General features: G+C 48.9%; 1 protein-coding gene and 1 non-coding gene across 3 annotated transcripts in view; both read left to right on the top strand.

Moving 5' to 3' along the window:
• TRIOBP (TRIO and F-actin binding protein) overlaps positions 1-16,379 on the top strand; it is a 59,990-nt gene that overhangs the window by 5,564 nt on the left and 38,047 nt on the right. For both annotated transcript variants that reach the window (XM_060279850.2, XM_088652094.1), the window contains exons 2-7: positions 2,027-2,163; positions 2,444-2,585; positions 3,687-3,861; positions 5,627-6,017; positions 6,707-6,839; positions 10,465-11,829. In XM_060279850.2, coding sequence (XP_060135833.2) covers positions 2,027-2,163; positions 2,444-2,585; positions 3,687-3,861; positions 5,627-6,017; positions 6,707-6,839; positions 10,465-11,829 — 2,343 coding nt within the window. The remainder of the gene's footprint in view (positions 1-2,026; positions 2,164-2,443; positions 2,586-3,686; positions 3,862-5,626; positions 6,018-6,706; positions 6,840-10,464; positions 11,830-16,379) is intronic.
• Positions 2,783-2,858, top strand: TRNAE-CUC (transfer RNA glutamic acid (anticodon CUC)). Its single transcript has one exon. It is a non-coding gene; the product is annotated as a tRNA-Glu (tRNA).

Here is a 16,379-nt window from a genome sequence, read left to right as displayed (position 1 = left end):
TAGCAGACATTTCCATAAATAGAAATATATGTGTATGTGTGTGTCTGTATATCTATGTGAAATTTGGTTGTCATAAAATCCATATGTTGGTTTAAACCCTAGGGACTGGTCTTCCACTTTCTGGTGTTCCTGTAAAGACAATAAAGTTCCGGCAGTCTCCAGCAAAAGTGGCCCTAAAGTTATGCTTCTCTTGCCAGTCGTAACTTGTGTGTTAGCTTTTCAGTGTTAGGAGTTCCAGGTTCTGCTGTGAAAGAGGCAGGATGTGCCTCCCCAGCCCACCAATGCTTTTCTCCAGCTGCTCCCTGCACCCCATATATCATTGGTCGGGAAGTTCTTCCTGATTTTCTCAAGAAAACCTTGTGGTGCAGGGTACAGGAGTCTGCTGGAGTTTGGAGGAGACAGACTCTTCCTTCTGTGAACTCCCTTGGGCTCACTTAGGACACAAGCCAAAGATTACAAAATACAATAATAAAATTGTGCCATTTGCAACAATGTGAAGCAAAATAGCCTTTTCGGCCAGGGATTTTTTGGGGGTGGGGAGTGCCTTTTGTTTTTTAGTCCAAAGTTTGTGGACAAACGTCTGCGGGCTGTGTGCAAGTTGGGGGGGGGGGCAGAGACAAAAGTGGGCAGAGTGATAAATGTTGAATGCTACTTGAACCTTTGTGTAGCTGGGATGTGCAAAAGGCAGAGGGAGATATTTGGTTCCTGGTCATGTGGTTCCGCAACCCTCTTTTGAAACTCTAGATCCCAGAAACTATAGTCCAAAAGATTAAACAGAAATTGTCGCTGTCAGGGCCGGATTTAGGTTTGATAAGGCCCTAAGCTACTGAAGGTAATGGGGCCCTTTATACGTCCAGCTGTCCTTTGTCAACAACAAATTGTCGCTGGTTTTTTGTTGTTGAATACAGTATATGCTATATGCAAAATGTCGGCACCCTATATATAGAAATGAGCAAACCAGTGATATTTTAGGGAGCAAGCTAGCAGGCGGGGCCCATAGCTGCCAAGTCTCCCTGGGAAACCCCCGTTTTTAAAGCCATTTCCCGCTGTCATCCCAAATGGCGAAATATCCCGTAATTCCCCCGATTTCTTCCGGTGCCGCTCTGCCCATGTCCAGGCACCGGAAATCGGGCAGGGCTGGCACCGGAAGTTGCTTCTACGCATGTCTGGACATGTGTAGAAGCGACTTCCGGTGCCACTCTGCCCATGTCTGGGCATTGAAAATCGGGCAGCACCGGCACTGGAAGTTGCTTCTACGCATGTCTGGACATGTGTAGAAGCGACTTCCGGTGCCGGCGCTGCTGATCCCATATTTTTCTAACAGGGACGTGGCAGCTATGGCGGGGCCCATTACTTACATCAAAGGAGCCTACAAACACAAAACACTGTTGCTGTATGTAGGTTTTATTTTATTTGTTTTTTATCTTATATTTTGGAAATGTACATCCAGGTTTTTTCCTTTAATTTTTTTGGGCCCCCCAAGACAGTAGGGCCCTAAGCTATAGCTTGTTTAGCTTATATGTCAATCCGGCACAGGTCGCTGTTTTCAAAGGGCTGATAGATGAACCCATCAAAATATGCTAGGAGGGAGTGCCACAGTTGAGGAGCCACCATCAAGAAGGCTGTGCTGTATTTGAATTTGATCTTTCCATTGATCTTGGGGAATTGCACAATGGGCTTGGGTTAGAGTGAAATTCCCAAGAACTAAGGATCAGATTGTTCAAAAAAATAGTTCTGTTGCCTAAATAAGGGGAGGATAAAAACAAGAGGATTCACCTATTACTTTCCTATACAAGTGGTACAGTGTCTCAAAGGGCTTTTTTTGTGTAAAGGACACTGCAGTCTTTAAAGCTTGCACAGAACTCTTCATCAAGCAGACTGAGAACGCAACTCGGGGGGGATGTGGCAACGTTCTTTATTGCTCTCTGCTGTGCAAGGAAGACATTTTCTGTGCCCTGAAGAGGGCAGAGGGAGCACTGTGGTGCCCTTGAAATATCTCCTGCCGACTCCCATTCCTTTCTGACAGGAATCGAAGGAACACGCGGCGAAAACTCCCAATTGCCTCGATGGTGCCAACGTGACCAGTCCCTGTGACCCCTTGTGCATTTTGGTGCCCCAGTGTGAACTCTATGTCTGTGTGGGCTCTGAGGACAAAGATGAGACGTAAGTTTTCCGAATGTGCCGTGGGAGCCCCAACCAGCATTGGCAGGTGGTAAGGAATGTGGGGAAAGGTAGTCCAGCAATTTCTGAGGAAGCCCCAGGTTCAAATTGCCTGCTGGTGCAACAGTAAGGCAGCCGCTGTGGCCCTCCTTGGCTCTTAGCGTTGGCTGCCTTTACACGGGCAATGCTTGAGCAACTTTCTGCCATGGGCCCAGCGCTTGGCTTTAGCCCTCACATGCTGGGTGGTTGTTGACCATTTGCGTGTGTTTTTGCTGCCCTGCAGCTGGCAGGAAAGCTTGGAGTACACCCAGCTGAGCTGCAGAGCTGAGGAAGAACCCGCAGAAGCTAGTACCTGTCCCAGCACCAGTACCGTCCTTGATGCAGAAGCGGATGTTGTTGACACAGATGCCCGTGCCACGCTTGAGGTGAGATGGACGTGTGTGCATGTGTGTACGTCTCTTGGCAGTCCAATGTTCCCTTTGTAATATTCCTTCTTTTCGAGCCTCTTTAGATCCCTGCTGAGGCACCACTGCATGCCTGCTCACCAAGCAAAGGGAGGCAGAGCAGATCCTTATACATTGCCTTGAGGTTTAGGGTCACCATGCCTTTCAAGCACAGGGCTGCCTCACGGATAGCTCAGTTGGTAGAGCACGGGACTCTCAATCTCAGGGCCATGGGTTCGAGCCCCACATTGGGCAAACGATTGCTGCATTGCAGGGGGTTGAACTAGGTGACCCTTGTGGTTCTTCCCAACTCTGCAGTTCTCCGAATCCCTAAAATAGAAGTCTAGGGAACTGTAGTGTAAGGGAACTGTAGCTTTGTAAGGGGTAAACTACAGTTTCCGAGGCACTTTGGGGGAAGCCACATGCTCTATATGTACAGTAACTTGGGGAACCTCAGATTCAGAGGCACCTGCTTGCGCCCAATATCAAGGGAGCCCGGTGCATATTGCACATGCAATGTTGCATCATCAGGAGGAGGCCAGTGCGGAGCCCAGTGCGGCGCCACTTCAGTGGAGTGGGGGGGAGGGGCAGAAAAAACACCTTGGCCCTATAGAGTTGGCACCATTGCTCAGACTGTGTGCCAAATGCGGCCCTCTTGGCCCCAAATCTGTCCCTCGGAGCTTTCTGCAGGCTACCCCCCTCACTGGCCCCACTTCACACCTTCCTTGAGTGTTTTGGCTCAGCTGGAATGTGCCCTTGGGCTTTGATATGGCATCCTGCATGCCTGAATGGAGGGTCGAAACTAGCCTACTGTACAAAGGTGTTGCTTTGCCTCCTTCTTGCCCCATGGCCTGCCTACCAGTGGCATGTGACCCCCAGACGTTTGCCTAGGCGGGAATGTGGCCCTCAGTTTGAAAAAAAGATCCTCCGTTCCTGACTTAAAGTATATGGGGCCCTTCTACTGGGGACCTGATGTTTGGTATCTCTGACACACAGGCTTTCCTGCTGACAGGCAGTGGCAGCAGGGCAGTGTAGGAAACAGCCTCTCTTTTTCTGTGCGTCCCCTGCCTCCCCTTTACATAGGACTGGGAAATGACCCGGCTGCTTGAGAGCATTTTGGAGCCTGACAAAGACAGCATGATGTACTATGCAGGCCAGAAGCAAGAGGCACGACCCGAAAAACTGCATGCTGATAGGCCCAGATGGGCGGACCCAGCATCCTCTGGGAGAACAGAGTCCTGGAATTGCCCAAAAGCAGGTCTGTGCCATCCCCCTTCCTCGGTCTGCTGACCTCTCCCCGCCTCCTGCCAGCACAGATCTTTCCGTAGATCTTGTTTCTTCTGGGGGTGGGAACACACCATCCCAAAGGAAAGAACTGTAACTGCAGTGTTGCACTAGGAACCCAGATCCTGTGCCTGGATTTAATAAACAGGAATACATTTGCATAATCAGTTCTCCCACTGATTAGGATCTCAAGCAACTTTTAGCTGGGTTCTGAGATGGCAAAGGGCAAAATGTGCTGAGTCATGCGTCCTGTCACTGCAAGGATTTCCACTAGTTTGAGGCGACTTCCCGTCCCACCCACCCCCATACCCCCTAAATCTGTTATGGGGCTCCCCCAGCCTTTCGGGCCATATTTGGCATTCAGAGGGGAGGAAAGCAGAAGTCCCATTGCACAATCAAAAATCCTTGTCTGATGAAACGTGCTTCTCGCATCCCTCCCTTTGTCCCTTGACCAGGAGGGCTATTAACCGTGGGGAGCTTTTGCATTGAAAAGTCAACCTGGAAATCCCAGAAACTGGATTCTGCCCACAGTACAATAACCGAATGGAAGGATGTAGTTTATAATTGTTATCACCTGACCTGGGACCTGCTGGTGAAGTGCTTATAATAAATGTAGATGCCATTATAATGCACACGTACCCTTGGTATGGTTGAGGAGGTGGCCCTCTGGATATTCCAAAAGGGGTGAGTTTAGGGGACCAGCCATTTCATTATGCAACAGAGCAGGGATGGAGAACCTGCAGTCCTCTTCGTTAGGGGATGGATATTAGCTCCGATGGGGGACATGTCATGCTCCTTCTGGGGCAGTTTGTCCACCCCTACACTCAGCTCTCACCTGTGGCTCCTAGATGCTGTCACCATACGACAGTGACCATGCCCCAGGAAACGGCTTTGACTGGCCGGCTAAAACAGGTGAGAGTAGCAGATGGGTTTCAAAGCCTCAGTGAATTAGGGGCTTTCCCCTGCATGTGAGGATAGGCTCTGGCGGATTGTGTGGACGAGACCAATAGTGGGTTCCACAGTCAAGGAGGTGGTTTCTGCACGTGCTGTAGAAGGAATTACCTGGGTAGGTAGCCCGTGTAGGAGAGAGAAAACTCTGATCCTACACCTCCACTGCTTTGCAGGATATCTTGGGAGAAGAAAAGGCTAAAGAGTAAACCCTACACAAATCCAGGGTGGAGTCCCTAAGGCAGTTGGATGGCGCCTTGTATGCCTCCTTCTGGCAGCTCCTGTATTGCCCTGCTTTCCCTTGGACCACATCAGTGAAGCCGTCGAGAGGGGGCTCTTGTAATCTGGGCAGCCCTGGACCTCCATACACACTGCCCAGGCTTGTGCCCCAGAAAGGTCACTTCCGTGCTGCTAATACAGTAGTTCGACCTCACCCCCGGAGGTGCACTCCATTGTCCCTTGAGACAGACGGATGCCAACCACAACTCCCATCAACCCTGACCATCAACCATGCTGGCAGGAGCTGATGATTATTGGAGTCCCACAACATCTGGAGGGCCACAGCTTCCCTTTCTCTGGCTGTTGTGCTGCCCACTTCTGGCCAATAAATAAATCTCTTCTGCTTGGAGAGGCAACTGGGTGTCCATTTGGCACATCAAGTTCACTGCTGGTTTGTGCTCTTTTCCTGTGCACGCACACACACACACGCACGCACACACGCACGCACACACGCACACACACACACTTTGAGCATGGGAGGAATTGCTGCAAGATCCTTCTCCCCCTCCCAGTTTCCAGGGCCGTGAGCCAAGACCAAGGGGACGGCAGGAGGAAGCATCAAGCCGAGAGCGGCTATTTCTCTCTGGAGCGACGCAAGTCCGAGCCGAGCCGGGCCCCTTCCCCTCCCCGTGCAGGCCGTGGTGCTTTGCCTGCCCGTGGTGATGCCTCTGGCCCCGGCAGGTGGCCTGCTTCCTCCATCAGCTCCGCTGACTCGGACCAGAGCTGGCGCACGAGTGGCAGCAGCGAGGGTCGCCACGGCCTGATGAAGCAGGAGTACAGCATGCTGGCCGACCTGCCCAAGGTGAAGCGGCTGGACCACCGGCAAGCTTTTGAAAAAGAGCGCAGCCGCACCAGAAGTCCTGGCCGGGTGGAGGTGGAGCGGATCTTTGGCCACGAGCGCAGGTGAGGAAATGGGGCAGCCCTGGGAGAATCACGCCTTGTCTTTTTGTGTGGAGCTGGTCTCCTGAAACGAGCATCACTACCCTGGCAGTAGGGGTAAAGCAAAGTCAGTGCAACAGCAGAACCAATCCAGTTTTTTCAGAAGGGCACCTGCATATCTCTGACCTGGCTGCCACCCTGATGTACCCAGCAACGGGGTGAGCTCCTGTTCTGGTCCCAGCTCCTGTCAGCAGTTCGAAAGCATGCCAGTGCAAGTAGATAAATAGGTAGCGCTGTGTCAGGAAGGTAAATGGTGTTTCCGTGCACTCTGACTTCTGTCACAGTGTTCCATTGTGCCAGATGTGGTTTAGTCATGCTGCCCACATGATCTGGAAAGCTGTCTGTGGACAAACACCAGTTCCCTCAGCCTGAAAGCGAGATGAGCGCCACAACTGCATAGTTGCCTTTGACTGGACTTAACCATCAAGGGGTCCTTTCTTTACTTTTACCTTTTTTAAACCCAGCTAAGCCTCAACAATGCCAGTGTGGGGAAGGTAACGCCGCCCTCCAAGATCCGATAACGGGGGCCCAAAGCCCCTTGTCATGTGTTTGGAGGTGCTTTTTTTTTGAAGGTCAGCTGTTAATTCAGCACCTCGTAACTATCTGTTCTTTCCCCACCCCACCCCCACCTTTCCCCCTTTTCTGATGTTTAGGAAGTCGGAGACACTGGGGGCATTCCAAGCCCTGGAAGAGGGACTCTTGGAGCGACTGGATAGTAAGACCCTAAAGCTGGCAAAGGAAGGGCGATTAGTCAGGAGGCAATCAAGCCCCAGTCTGCGCAGAGATGTGAGTGGCTAGTCCATAGTGAGGAACGGCAGTGGGATGCTGAGGGTGGGGGGAGAATGGGGCCTGCTCAAACTGTATTCTCTCTTGGCCTTTGTTTTCCTCATTTTGCCTCCATGTACTTACAACAGTCCTCCTCAAAGGGCAAAGCTCTTGCTTTCCGATCTTTACTCGACTTTGGTATGAAAGAATGAGGCTGTTTAGGTACCATCTTAACAGAAGACTGCACCACCTCAGAAGGTGCACTGGTTTGAGAGTGGACTACCTTGTTGCGTTGCGCCTCCTTTGCTGCCCCCTCCTGGCACACAGTTAACCAGCTTCCCTTTCCCTCTGGCCGCACCAGATCCTCAAATCCAAATCTGGGGGCCAGCCACATGTTCTTGGGCTCCACCCTCCCACATCAGAGATAATAGAATTATAGATTTGGAAGGGACCTCAAGGGTCATCTAATGCAGGAATCCTGCCCACAGCCATCCCTGGGTGGGCTCAAACCACCAACCTTCTAGCTAACAGCCAGGCGCACTGATCCATTGCACCACTGGGAGACGTCATCACTGACCATGGGCTCATGCCGGCCAGGGCTGATGGGAAGCTGATGTCCAGCCATTTCTGGAAGGACGCCGGTTCTCCATCCCTACTCAAAGCTGCTTGAACTGGCTCTGCTCCCTCCTAGCACCACTAGTATGTATCTCTGTGTGTTTGTGGACCATTTTTGACTTGCATTGCCAGCCAAGCCGAAAATCAGGATGGCTGAGCTTCGAAGCCTCTGCCTCAAGCCTTTTTTTGCATCCTTAGAATGGGGAAGGGATCACCACGCCGCTGTTCACATGTTCCCCACCCAACTCTGCCATATCCGCGTTGCGGGGTGGAAGGCTGGTGACTCATTGCGCTTGCCAAAGGGTGGCAGCGCCGCAGCGGTACAGCTGGGTGACCAAAATTGCTGTAGGCTGCTTGTACTTCCCTGCCACTTTTTTGCTATTTGTGTCTGCCAGTGCCACAGCCCCAGTTTCTATGGGGTTCCCCTCTCCCTTTGTGGTGCTAGGCATGCACATGCATGCATAGTCTTTTAAAATACTAGCACTATACATAAATGGGAGGTAGTGCAGCAGTTCAGTTTGTACAGTCGTACCTTGGATCTCAAATGCCTTGGCTCCTGAACAAATTGGCTCCCGAACGATCAAAACCCGGAAGTGAGTGTTCTGGTTTTCGAACAATTTTCGGAAGCCAAACATCCGGTGCAGCTTCTGCAGCTTCCAATTGGCTGCAGGAGCTTCCCGCAGCCAATCAGAAGCCACGCTTTGATTTCCAAACTTTTTGGAAGTCTTTCAAGGTACCTTTCAACTTCCAAGGTACGACTGTATTTCCACCTAGTGATCCTTTAAAAAAGGGAAAGACGATGACAAAGAGGTACAGAGCACAGGTGATATGCCTGGGATCAGAAGTCATCAGCTGGGGACAGCCTGTTGGACAAGTTAGTCCAATGCTGACCAGTTTGGCCTGTGCCATGTTTGCTTTTTCTGGATTATCAAGCACATTCTGCATGTTTTGCAATTCCTTACGAGTGTCAAATCCAACATCCTCACTGTCTTGGCTTTCTTTATGACAAGTAAAACACACACCCTAGTTCCCAGCCTCTGCTACTACGAAGGAGGTTTGTGTTGCCAATGGCTAGTGAAATTTCTGAGGCTGTAAAGAAGGGGCTGAGTGGTGTTTATTTAAGATCATTTCTATGTGGCTAATTGTATAAAATGCCTCTTAAGTGGTTTAGAGCAAACAAAAAGACCAAGCTACCAAGGACAGCGATTTTAAGAGTCCAGAAATGCAGTCAAGCCTTGTAACATCCAGAAGACAGTTTTAACAACTGGGGAAAGCTTGTGGGTAAGAAGGCAAGTCTTCAAAATATGCCTAAAGCATCTCATGGTCAGTAATGATGGAGGTGGCAGCATAGCTATGTAGCTTTAACCTCTGGCAGCTGTTTGGGTGTTTGGCTCCAAAGAAGGCCAAGCATCCTGAACTTGGGGGCATCTCCAGGACGCTGGTCTTAAAGTGGCTTGCATGGCTGCTTACACAACAAATTAATGCCAAGAAATAGAAAATAAATGACCAATCTTGCTTAATTTCCCTAACATATACAGCAGGGATGGAAAACCTTTCCCAGCCCAAGGGCTGAGGTTCCTTTTTCACATACCCCCACAGGACAGATTGGCAGCTCCCAACTTTGATGCCTTCCTAGCCCCATTGAGAACCATTGGGAACAGCTGACGGATGGATGGAAACAGGAAGGAGCACTTTGATCTTCTATGAGGCTTCCTGAGTCCTGGTGATAAGCTCCATCCCGCAGGCCAGCGCGAGTCCCAATTTGGCCCACAAGGATGTTTTCCCCAAACCACTCCCACCTGCCCCGCATCTGAAGTCTCATGTGACATCTGGTGTGAGGGGCCTGGGGAAATGGGGAGCTCAGTCACGCAGCCAATCCCTGCAGAAAGCAGGCTTGGCATTACCGCCCATCAGCTGGTAAGTGGTGGCTTCAAGCCTGCTGGTCAGCAGCGCTTCGAAGCATCTTGTTAGAGCTCTTTGCAAACCCTACATGGTGCTTTGAAGTCCCAGCAATCATTGATGATGTTCTGATGTCAGGTGATTAACAGGTGAGCAGTCCTGCCCACTGTCCAGATCAGGTTCCCCAGCTGTGATTGGTGACACTTTTCTGCAGTCGCTCACATTGGGCTTTATTTTCCAGGCACTGCCTGGATGCAAATGGCTCTGTTACTTGGTGACTTCTGTTACTTCAGGCATTGAAATAAAGATAGGTCCAATGCTGCGTGGTGCTAGGCCGAAAGATCATGGTAGCCCAGGAAGGAGGTGGCCTTCAAGCCCAGTGGGTCTTGAGCATAAGTAAGACTGACAATGGTGTGGTATGAAGTGATGCATTACACACACACACACACACACACACACACACTTCAGGTGTATACACTTCACTGATATTACAATCATTTTGACATTTCAAAACTTGACTTCCTTCCCCTTCTTTCTCCGGCTCCTTAAATTTATTTTAAATATCTTCTGCAAATTCAAATTAACTTAATTTGCTCATTTATTCATCTACTTTAAACATATACTCTTATGAAACTGCAGGTTATTACAATAATCCTGCCATCTGTTCACAATTTATCTGTAAATATTCAACAAACCATTTCCATTATTTTATTTTAAAAAAGTTTATTATCTTGATTTCTTATTCTTCCAGTAAGTTCCGCCATTTCTGCAAATTCCATAAAATTTTGTATCCATTCTTCCTTTGCTGGGACATCTACTTCTTTCCATTTGGGGGCGAGTAACATTCTTGCCGCTGTAGTAGCATACACGAATAAGTTTAGGTAGTTCTGTCCCTACAGTTTAGCTAGTTCTGTCCCTATAATTCCCCAAAGAAGTGATCCATTTTGGACACAGTTGAAACAGCAGCAGCTGATTTAATTTAGTCTGCTTCCACACTGTCAGTCTGGGGAGACAGTTACTGAGCTGGAAAAAAAGATGGATGTGGCCCAAGGCAATGTTAATTCCCAACATAAGACCCAGAGGGTTAGCCTTTTGCTGTCACAAGGCTACTTATTTCCTCCTCCTTTTTCAGGTTAGCAAAAGACTTCCCTGGGAGCCAGATCAGCCCAGCAAGAGCAGAGGAGGCCCCCAGCGCCTAGGGAGACCAGAGCAGCGCCCTGAGCGAAGCAGCAGGGGCCAAGGGGAGCCCGGTGGCTCTGGGAGCTCCCCTCAGCGCCCGGAGAGAGAGAGCAGGAGCAGGGCCGTGTCTCCACACTTGGTGGTACCTCAGCAGCCGGCGGAGCGGCGGAAATGGGCGGACCCCGTGCCCCATCCGAAAGGCGACAGGGAAAGGGCTCCTCTCCGCAGCCCCACGAGTCACAGGAAGCCAACGGGTGATGGGAGGAAAAGCCAATCGCAGCTCTCGCCCCGCTCTGGGAAAAGCACGGAGACTAAGTGGAAAAGCTGCCTGGGCGCCGTGAGCACAGCCCACCCCGGGAGGAGTTTGGACAAGGGTCAAGCAAGGCAGCTGGAGAGGTACAAGGAGAGTGACCGGAAGGCGCGGGGCAAGCCTTTGCTCCCCTTTGACACGGGCGAGCATCCGAGGAAGGAGCCAAGAGACTACCAGGGAGCTGTGTGCAGTTTCGGCCCAGGGAGGGCAATGGCAGGCCGAGGGCAGGCCCTGAGTCCCCCGAGGCACAGGGAAGATGGCCGAGGGACTCAAGGAGAGGCCAGGCGGGCTCTCAGCCCAGGGAGAGATACAGGGATTGGTTTGAAAAACCGTGGAGAGGTTGGGGGTCTGTTTAGTCCTGGGGGTAGCCAGAGAGAGACCAGGCGCTCCCTGAGCCCAGGGAGGTGCAGAGAAAGTAGCCGGCATAGCTCTGGGGAGGTCAGGCGGTCTCCCAGTCCCGGGCGGCTGGCAGAGAGTAGTCGCACGTATCCACAGCAGGCGAGGTGTTGCGCTCTCAGCAAGCAGCACACAGAGGACAGTTGGAAAAGTTCAAGGGAGGTCTGCACCAGGACCCTACAGACGAGTCTAGACACTGATTGGCCGGGCGAAGAAGAGCCGGTCAACCCTTTTGCTCCCAGGAGGCAGGACAACTGGGAGGATAGCAGCACATCCCTGTGCCCTGCCAGCCTGCCAGTGTCTGAGCTGAAGCAGGCTGGCCCAGGAGACCCCTCTTGCCCCGCAAGGCCGGAGGCTAGCCCAAAGAGCCATGAAGGGTCCTTGTGCCATGTGCATCCAATGCAGCTCTTGGAGAGAGACTGGATGAACCAAGGAGAATGTCCTCATTCGGCAAAGCCTGGGCAGCAGCAGCAGCAATTGGAGGGTCACTGGAGAAATCAAGGGAGTCCAATGGAACAGGTAGAGGATGAACGTACGAATCGGGGAAGGTGTCCAAGTCCCGCGAGGCCAGAGAGTCGACCGGAGAGCAACAAAGAGAAGCTCTTGTATCAGGTAAGGTGGTGACCATATAGCACAGTGGTAGAGCATCTGCTTAGCGTGCAGAAGGCCACAGGTTCAATCCCCAGCATCTCCCTGGCATCAGTATGCTCATATATCAGCTGACTTCAAACGTTAAATACTGCTTGCAAAGGAGAGACCACCAACTCTTACACTTCTCCCATCCTTTAGTCAGGATTGCTTGTTCTTTGTCCTCTGGAGCAACGGAGACTAAATTTGTTGCGCCTAATATTCAAAACTTGGGTCACGAAGGTTTCCTCATAATGGCATACAACAAATCAAGTTGCACAAGGAATGGAGTGTTTATTTGGTCTTTAATCAATTTCTCTCCCGCCTTTATGCCCAAGGACACTTGAGACAGCATGAATATTCATCAGCATTTTAGTGTCATTTTCTCCTAGCAGACACATATTTATATGCAGTTTTGACCCAATGTAGATATTTTTGCAAGCATTTTCCCCTAACATAATGCATTTGTATCTTATTTTCATGACACCTCCCCCCTAATGCATGCTCCTCTTGTGCAACATCTTTGGCATTGCAAACGTGGTTTGCATTTAACCAGTGTTCCCCATTTTGCCCCAAAAGGAAAGCTTGGGTTTAACGGGTTTAATGTTGGCAACTATCCAGGGTATTAAACTGGGATTGAGAGTTAACAAAAACATGATCCAGAATATATATGCATGCCATGAAATGGCTGACTCAGGATTCCAAAAAATGTGTAAATATGAACACCTGAGAGCAAGGGAGAAGGAAGATCGCCCAGGACAGACTTAATCTGTACTCAGTTCCTACAGAGCAGCCAGCCATCCATCCTTGGCATTCGGCCCACTTTAAATTGGAACATTCCATCTGTCCTGGGATAGGGAAGTGATTAATAATAATCACTCCTCTCATTGGTATGTTGCACTTTAAAAAAGATAAATCAAATCTAAAGGTGTTTATTTAACATTACCTACCTGCAGTTGAGAAAAGCTTTTGCAGATTAAGTTAAACATATGCCACCCATTTATTTGGATGGCAGGCATTGTCATATCCCTGAAAGAAACAGATTGTGCGTCCTTTGGAAAGAGTTGCGTGGGGATAGACCACGGTATGCCTGTCCTAGAAAGGGAAACTGTTTATCTTGTGTCACGATGTAGTGAGTGTCCAACACAGGAGATAGTAATTAACTTGTTATCTGATGAAAGTGAGTATATATGCTATCAAGTTGCACTGTTTGCAATTTCAACAAAGAAAATCTGATTGAGAATCTCAAACTGAATGTCAGTGGTTTGTAGAGGTTACGTGTTAACTTGAGCAAGCTAAATCTTAAGAGTAACCCCTGGAAGATTTAAGGTTGATTTTAATATTGGTATATTTATTCATGTTTTATGTCTGTGCTAATAGGCATTTTACTGTATTTGCAGTGATCTATGGCTGCAAGCAATAAATATTTATTGGACTAAAAACTAAGCAGGATATTAAAGCGGGATTAGATTTAATCTAAATATACTTGCATATACTTAAATACATTTAAACTATATAGTTGAAGGAGCACCTTTCTCCCTATGTGCCTCACATGCAGCTCATGAGGGAGGGACTTTTCTCGCAGTAACATCACTGTGGGTGGCAAGGAGGGTGTGACCGCGAGACGGGGCTTTCTTCATAGTGGCACCCTGTCTCCCATTCCCTTTTCCAACTGTGTTCAGACAGAACATTTTATTTGCCCAGTCCTTTGGAAAGGGGTAGATACATGGAGGCGCTGTAGTTTCAATAACTGTCATTTTAGCCATAAGTATAGTTCTTTCAGATTCTACATTGTTAAGCGACCTGTGCACACTTTCAGAAGGAAGGGCAGATGTAAACCGAAGGAAATAATACCCTGGTTAGTTAGTTAATCTTTTAAACCTGGGTTCTATTCTGTGTCTGAAACGGGGAAGTAAGTTTTAATGCAAACCAGGATCATAGCTCTGAAGGCAGTACATTAAGGGAAGAGAACATAGCCCTGATGTTCATCTCTGGGCTCCAAGAAGCTACGTATTGTTCATAAAGGTCAATGGTTATGAAATGGAAGGATGTGGATATTAAACCAGAGAATCCATGATGAATGTCCAAAATGGGCCACCGTAATGTATGCTGGCAATACAGCCAAGGATCAATAGAGCAGTGGATATTATCTCTCTAAGGCTGTAGTTTGATGGTAGGAGGGCAGCCTTGGCCTCAATCCCTGGTTTCTTCAGTTAAGGAATGCTTGGTCACAGTTCTAGGACAGTGGAAGCAGGAGCGTGCAGTCTGCCCCGGGTGTCATGCCGGGGTGTGTGTGACAAAATCCCCCTGGGCGGATCGGCGTGGCATTGCTGGCACCCCTGGTGGGTGGATTTTCGTGATTGGCACAATTGGCGTCGCGGAAATCTGACCGCCGATCGCGCAAATCTAGCCGGCGGCTGCTGGGGGAAGTGAACACCGCCCACTGGGGGGGGCACAGCCTGGGAGGCTCCCGCCACCAGAGCACCCCCGCAGGCGGCTAGCCGTGCTCCGGGTGCCGGAGCACCTAGCTCCGCCACTGAGTGGAAGCAATAATATGCTGGGGAAATGGATTTGAGACCTATCTAGGTAACATTAGAATCAGCCTTATATGAGCTCAATATTTGTCTATTCTGTCTGGCAGTGGCTGTTAGGCAGAGATCTTTCCCACTGCTTGCTGCTTGATTCCTCAACCTGTGTATCAGCACGTATCTTTTATACAATGTCCCCCCCCCCCTTCTGAACAAGCCTCTGCTCGAAATGCAGCTGAAATGGAATGATATGTGTCTACCTATATGCCTTGGGCAAGCCTAGCACCTGCATCTCATCTCTTTTCCAGACATTGCCTCTCTACTGCTGAGCATGCAACACACCTTAATTGTAAGAGCAGTAAAACAAATAGCCCAAGAGTTCAATTAATCCCTATTCAGAGGTGAGTTGAGTGAAATATCCCAAGGCCACAGTGCCGTTGGCAAAGGCCCAGGCTAGAAACATTTCTCACAATGTGCTCAGACTATATTCATCATCACAAGGTGGGTGATACCTGTATTTGTAGATAGATTTGAGGCATCTGCACAAATAAACGATTTATAAGCAAGGCCTGCAAGAAAATGTGGTAGCATAGATTGCTGCTGTTCAGGATTTCAGCTATTCTGTTCCATTTCTTCTTTCTCCCCTGTTCATTTCCCTATCCCAAAAAGTCCAAGAATTTGGTGGTCCTCCATTGGATTGTTTGGGGTGTGCAGGCTCCCACCCTCTGGGTATTTTTTCTCAAAATATTTTTGTACTTCTGCAAACCTTGGCCTTCTCCCATGCCTGTTGATACCTCCCTGTGTGGTACTGTTTTGGCTACACAAGAAACGGCACCTCGCGCCCTGAACGCTGTTATATACAGGCTCCCAGCTAATGGCTCCTGATCATTGCTTTGAAAGCATGTGCATTATGCTAGGTGACCTGTAAAAATGCAAAAGGGAAAAAATATATATGCATGCTTCTAGAAGGGTGTTCACACAATGGCACCAGCATCAAAATGCTAGCCTCTATCCCCTCTTTCCCATTTAAGTCCAAATTTACCCTTTCTGAGCGAAATCGGTTACATTAGACACAAAACAAAACCTGTTGCCAATGCCCCATTTGGGATAGCTGAATGGCCAGTTTGCATTATTAAACCCCCTGTCTGAAAGCCCCCCTGTCAAGGTGAGCTATGTAATTTAAGCTTAAGACGGAGCAGGGCAATAATTTGCTACAACAGATGTACTCCTGAGTAAGACAGACAGATGGAAGGCAGAACACCTTGGTGATAGTGTACAGGCGATAGCTAGCCTATCTTGCTTTTCTGGAGGTGTGCATTGTTGATGTGAGTCTTCCTTTCTCCTGCATCCTTTTGGAATCTACTGAAACAAGGTCAGGCAAAAATGACTTCATTTCAGTGGCTTCTTGATCCAAGTGAAACTCTTTAAAAATGTAGGGTTTTTTTGTACTGCTAGGATGTAAAGTAACCAGGTAACTGTCTCCCAATTGTTTCCTTTTGTTCCACAACCTGTTTAAAGCTACAGTCTTATGCACATGTAACTGAGAGGAAGCTTCATAGAATTCAGTGGAAGTAACTTCTGGGTACAAGCATAAGATTATGTGTTAATTCTGCTCTAGAATGGCCTTGACCTTACAGCTGACAACTTGCTCCTATGCTGGATTACTTAACTGGCTTTAGAGATGCCAAACTTTACATAGGCTGCAAGAACAATATTTGGGGATCCTTGATGCTTAGCAAGATGGGGTTGGTTTTATAGTGCTTTGTCTTTGCTCTTATAGCATGGGCTACAAAAAGAATAAGACAAAATGTAAACATGAGCCACAAAATGGTAAAAGTGACATAAAACAGTCAATATTCAAATTGTATCTAAAAAGTTCAGAAAAATAAAAAGGGCACTAAAAGGACAATAAAGTAGGTGCCAGGCAAACTTCTCTAGGGAGAGCATTCCATAACTGGGGCACCCCCACTAAGGTGGTCCTCGACTCCACTGAATATGTGATTGTAC

Source organism: Zootoca vivipara, chromosome 9, assembly GCF_965207765.1.
Source record: "Zootoca vivipara chromosome 9, rZooViv2.hap1.1, whole genome shotgun sequence".
Lineage (NCBI taxonomy): Eukaryota > Metazoa > Chordata > Lepidosauria > Squamata > Lacertidae > Zootoca > Zootoca vivipara.
This window is presented reverse-complemented; position numbering and strand designations above follow the sequence as displayed.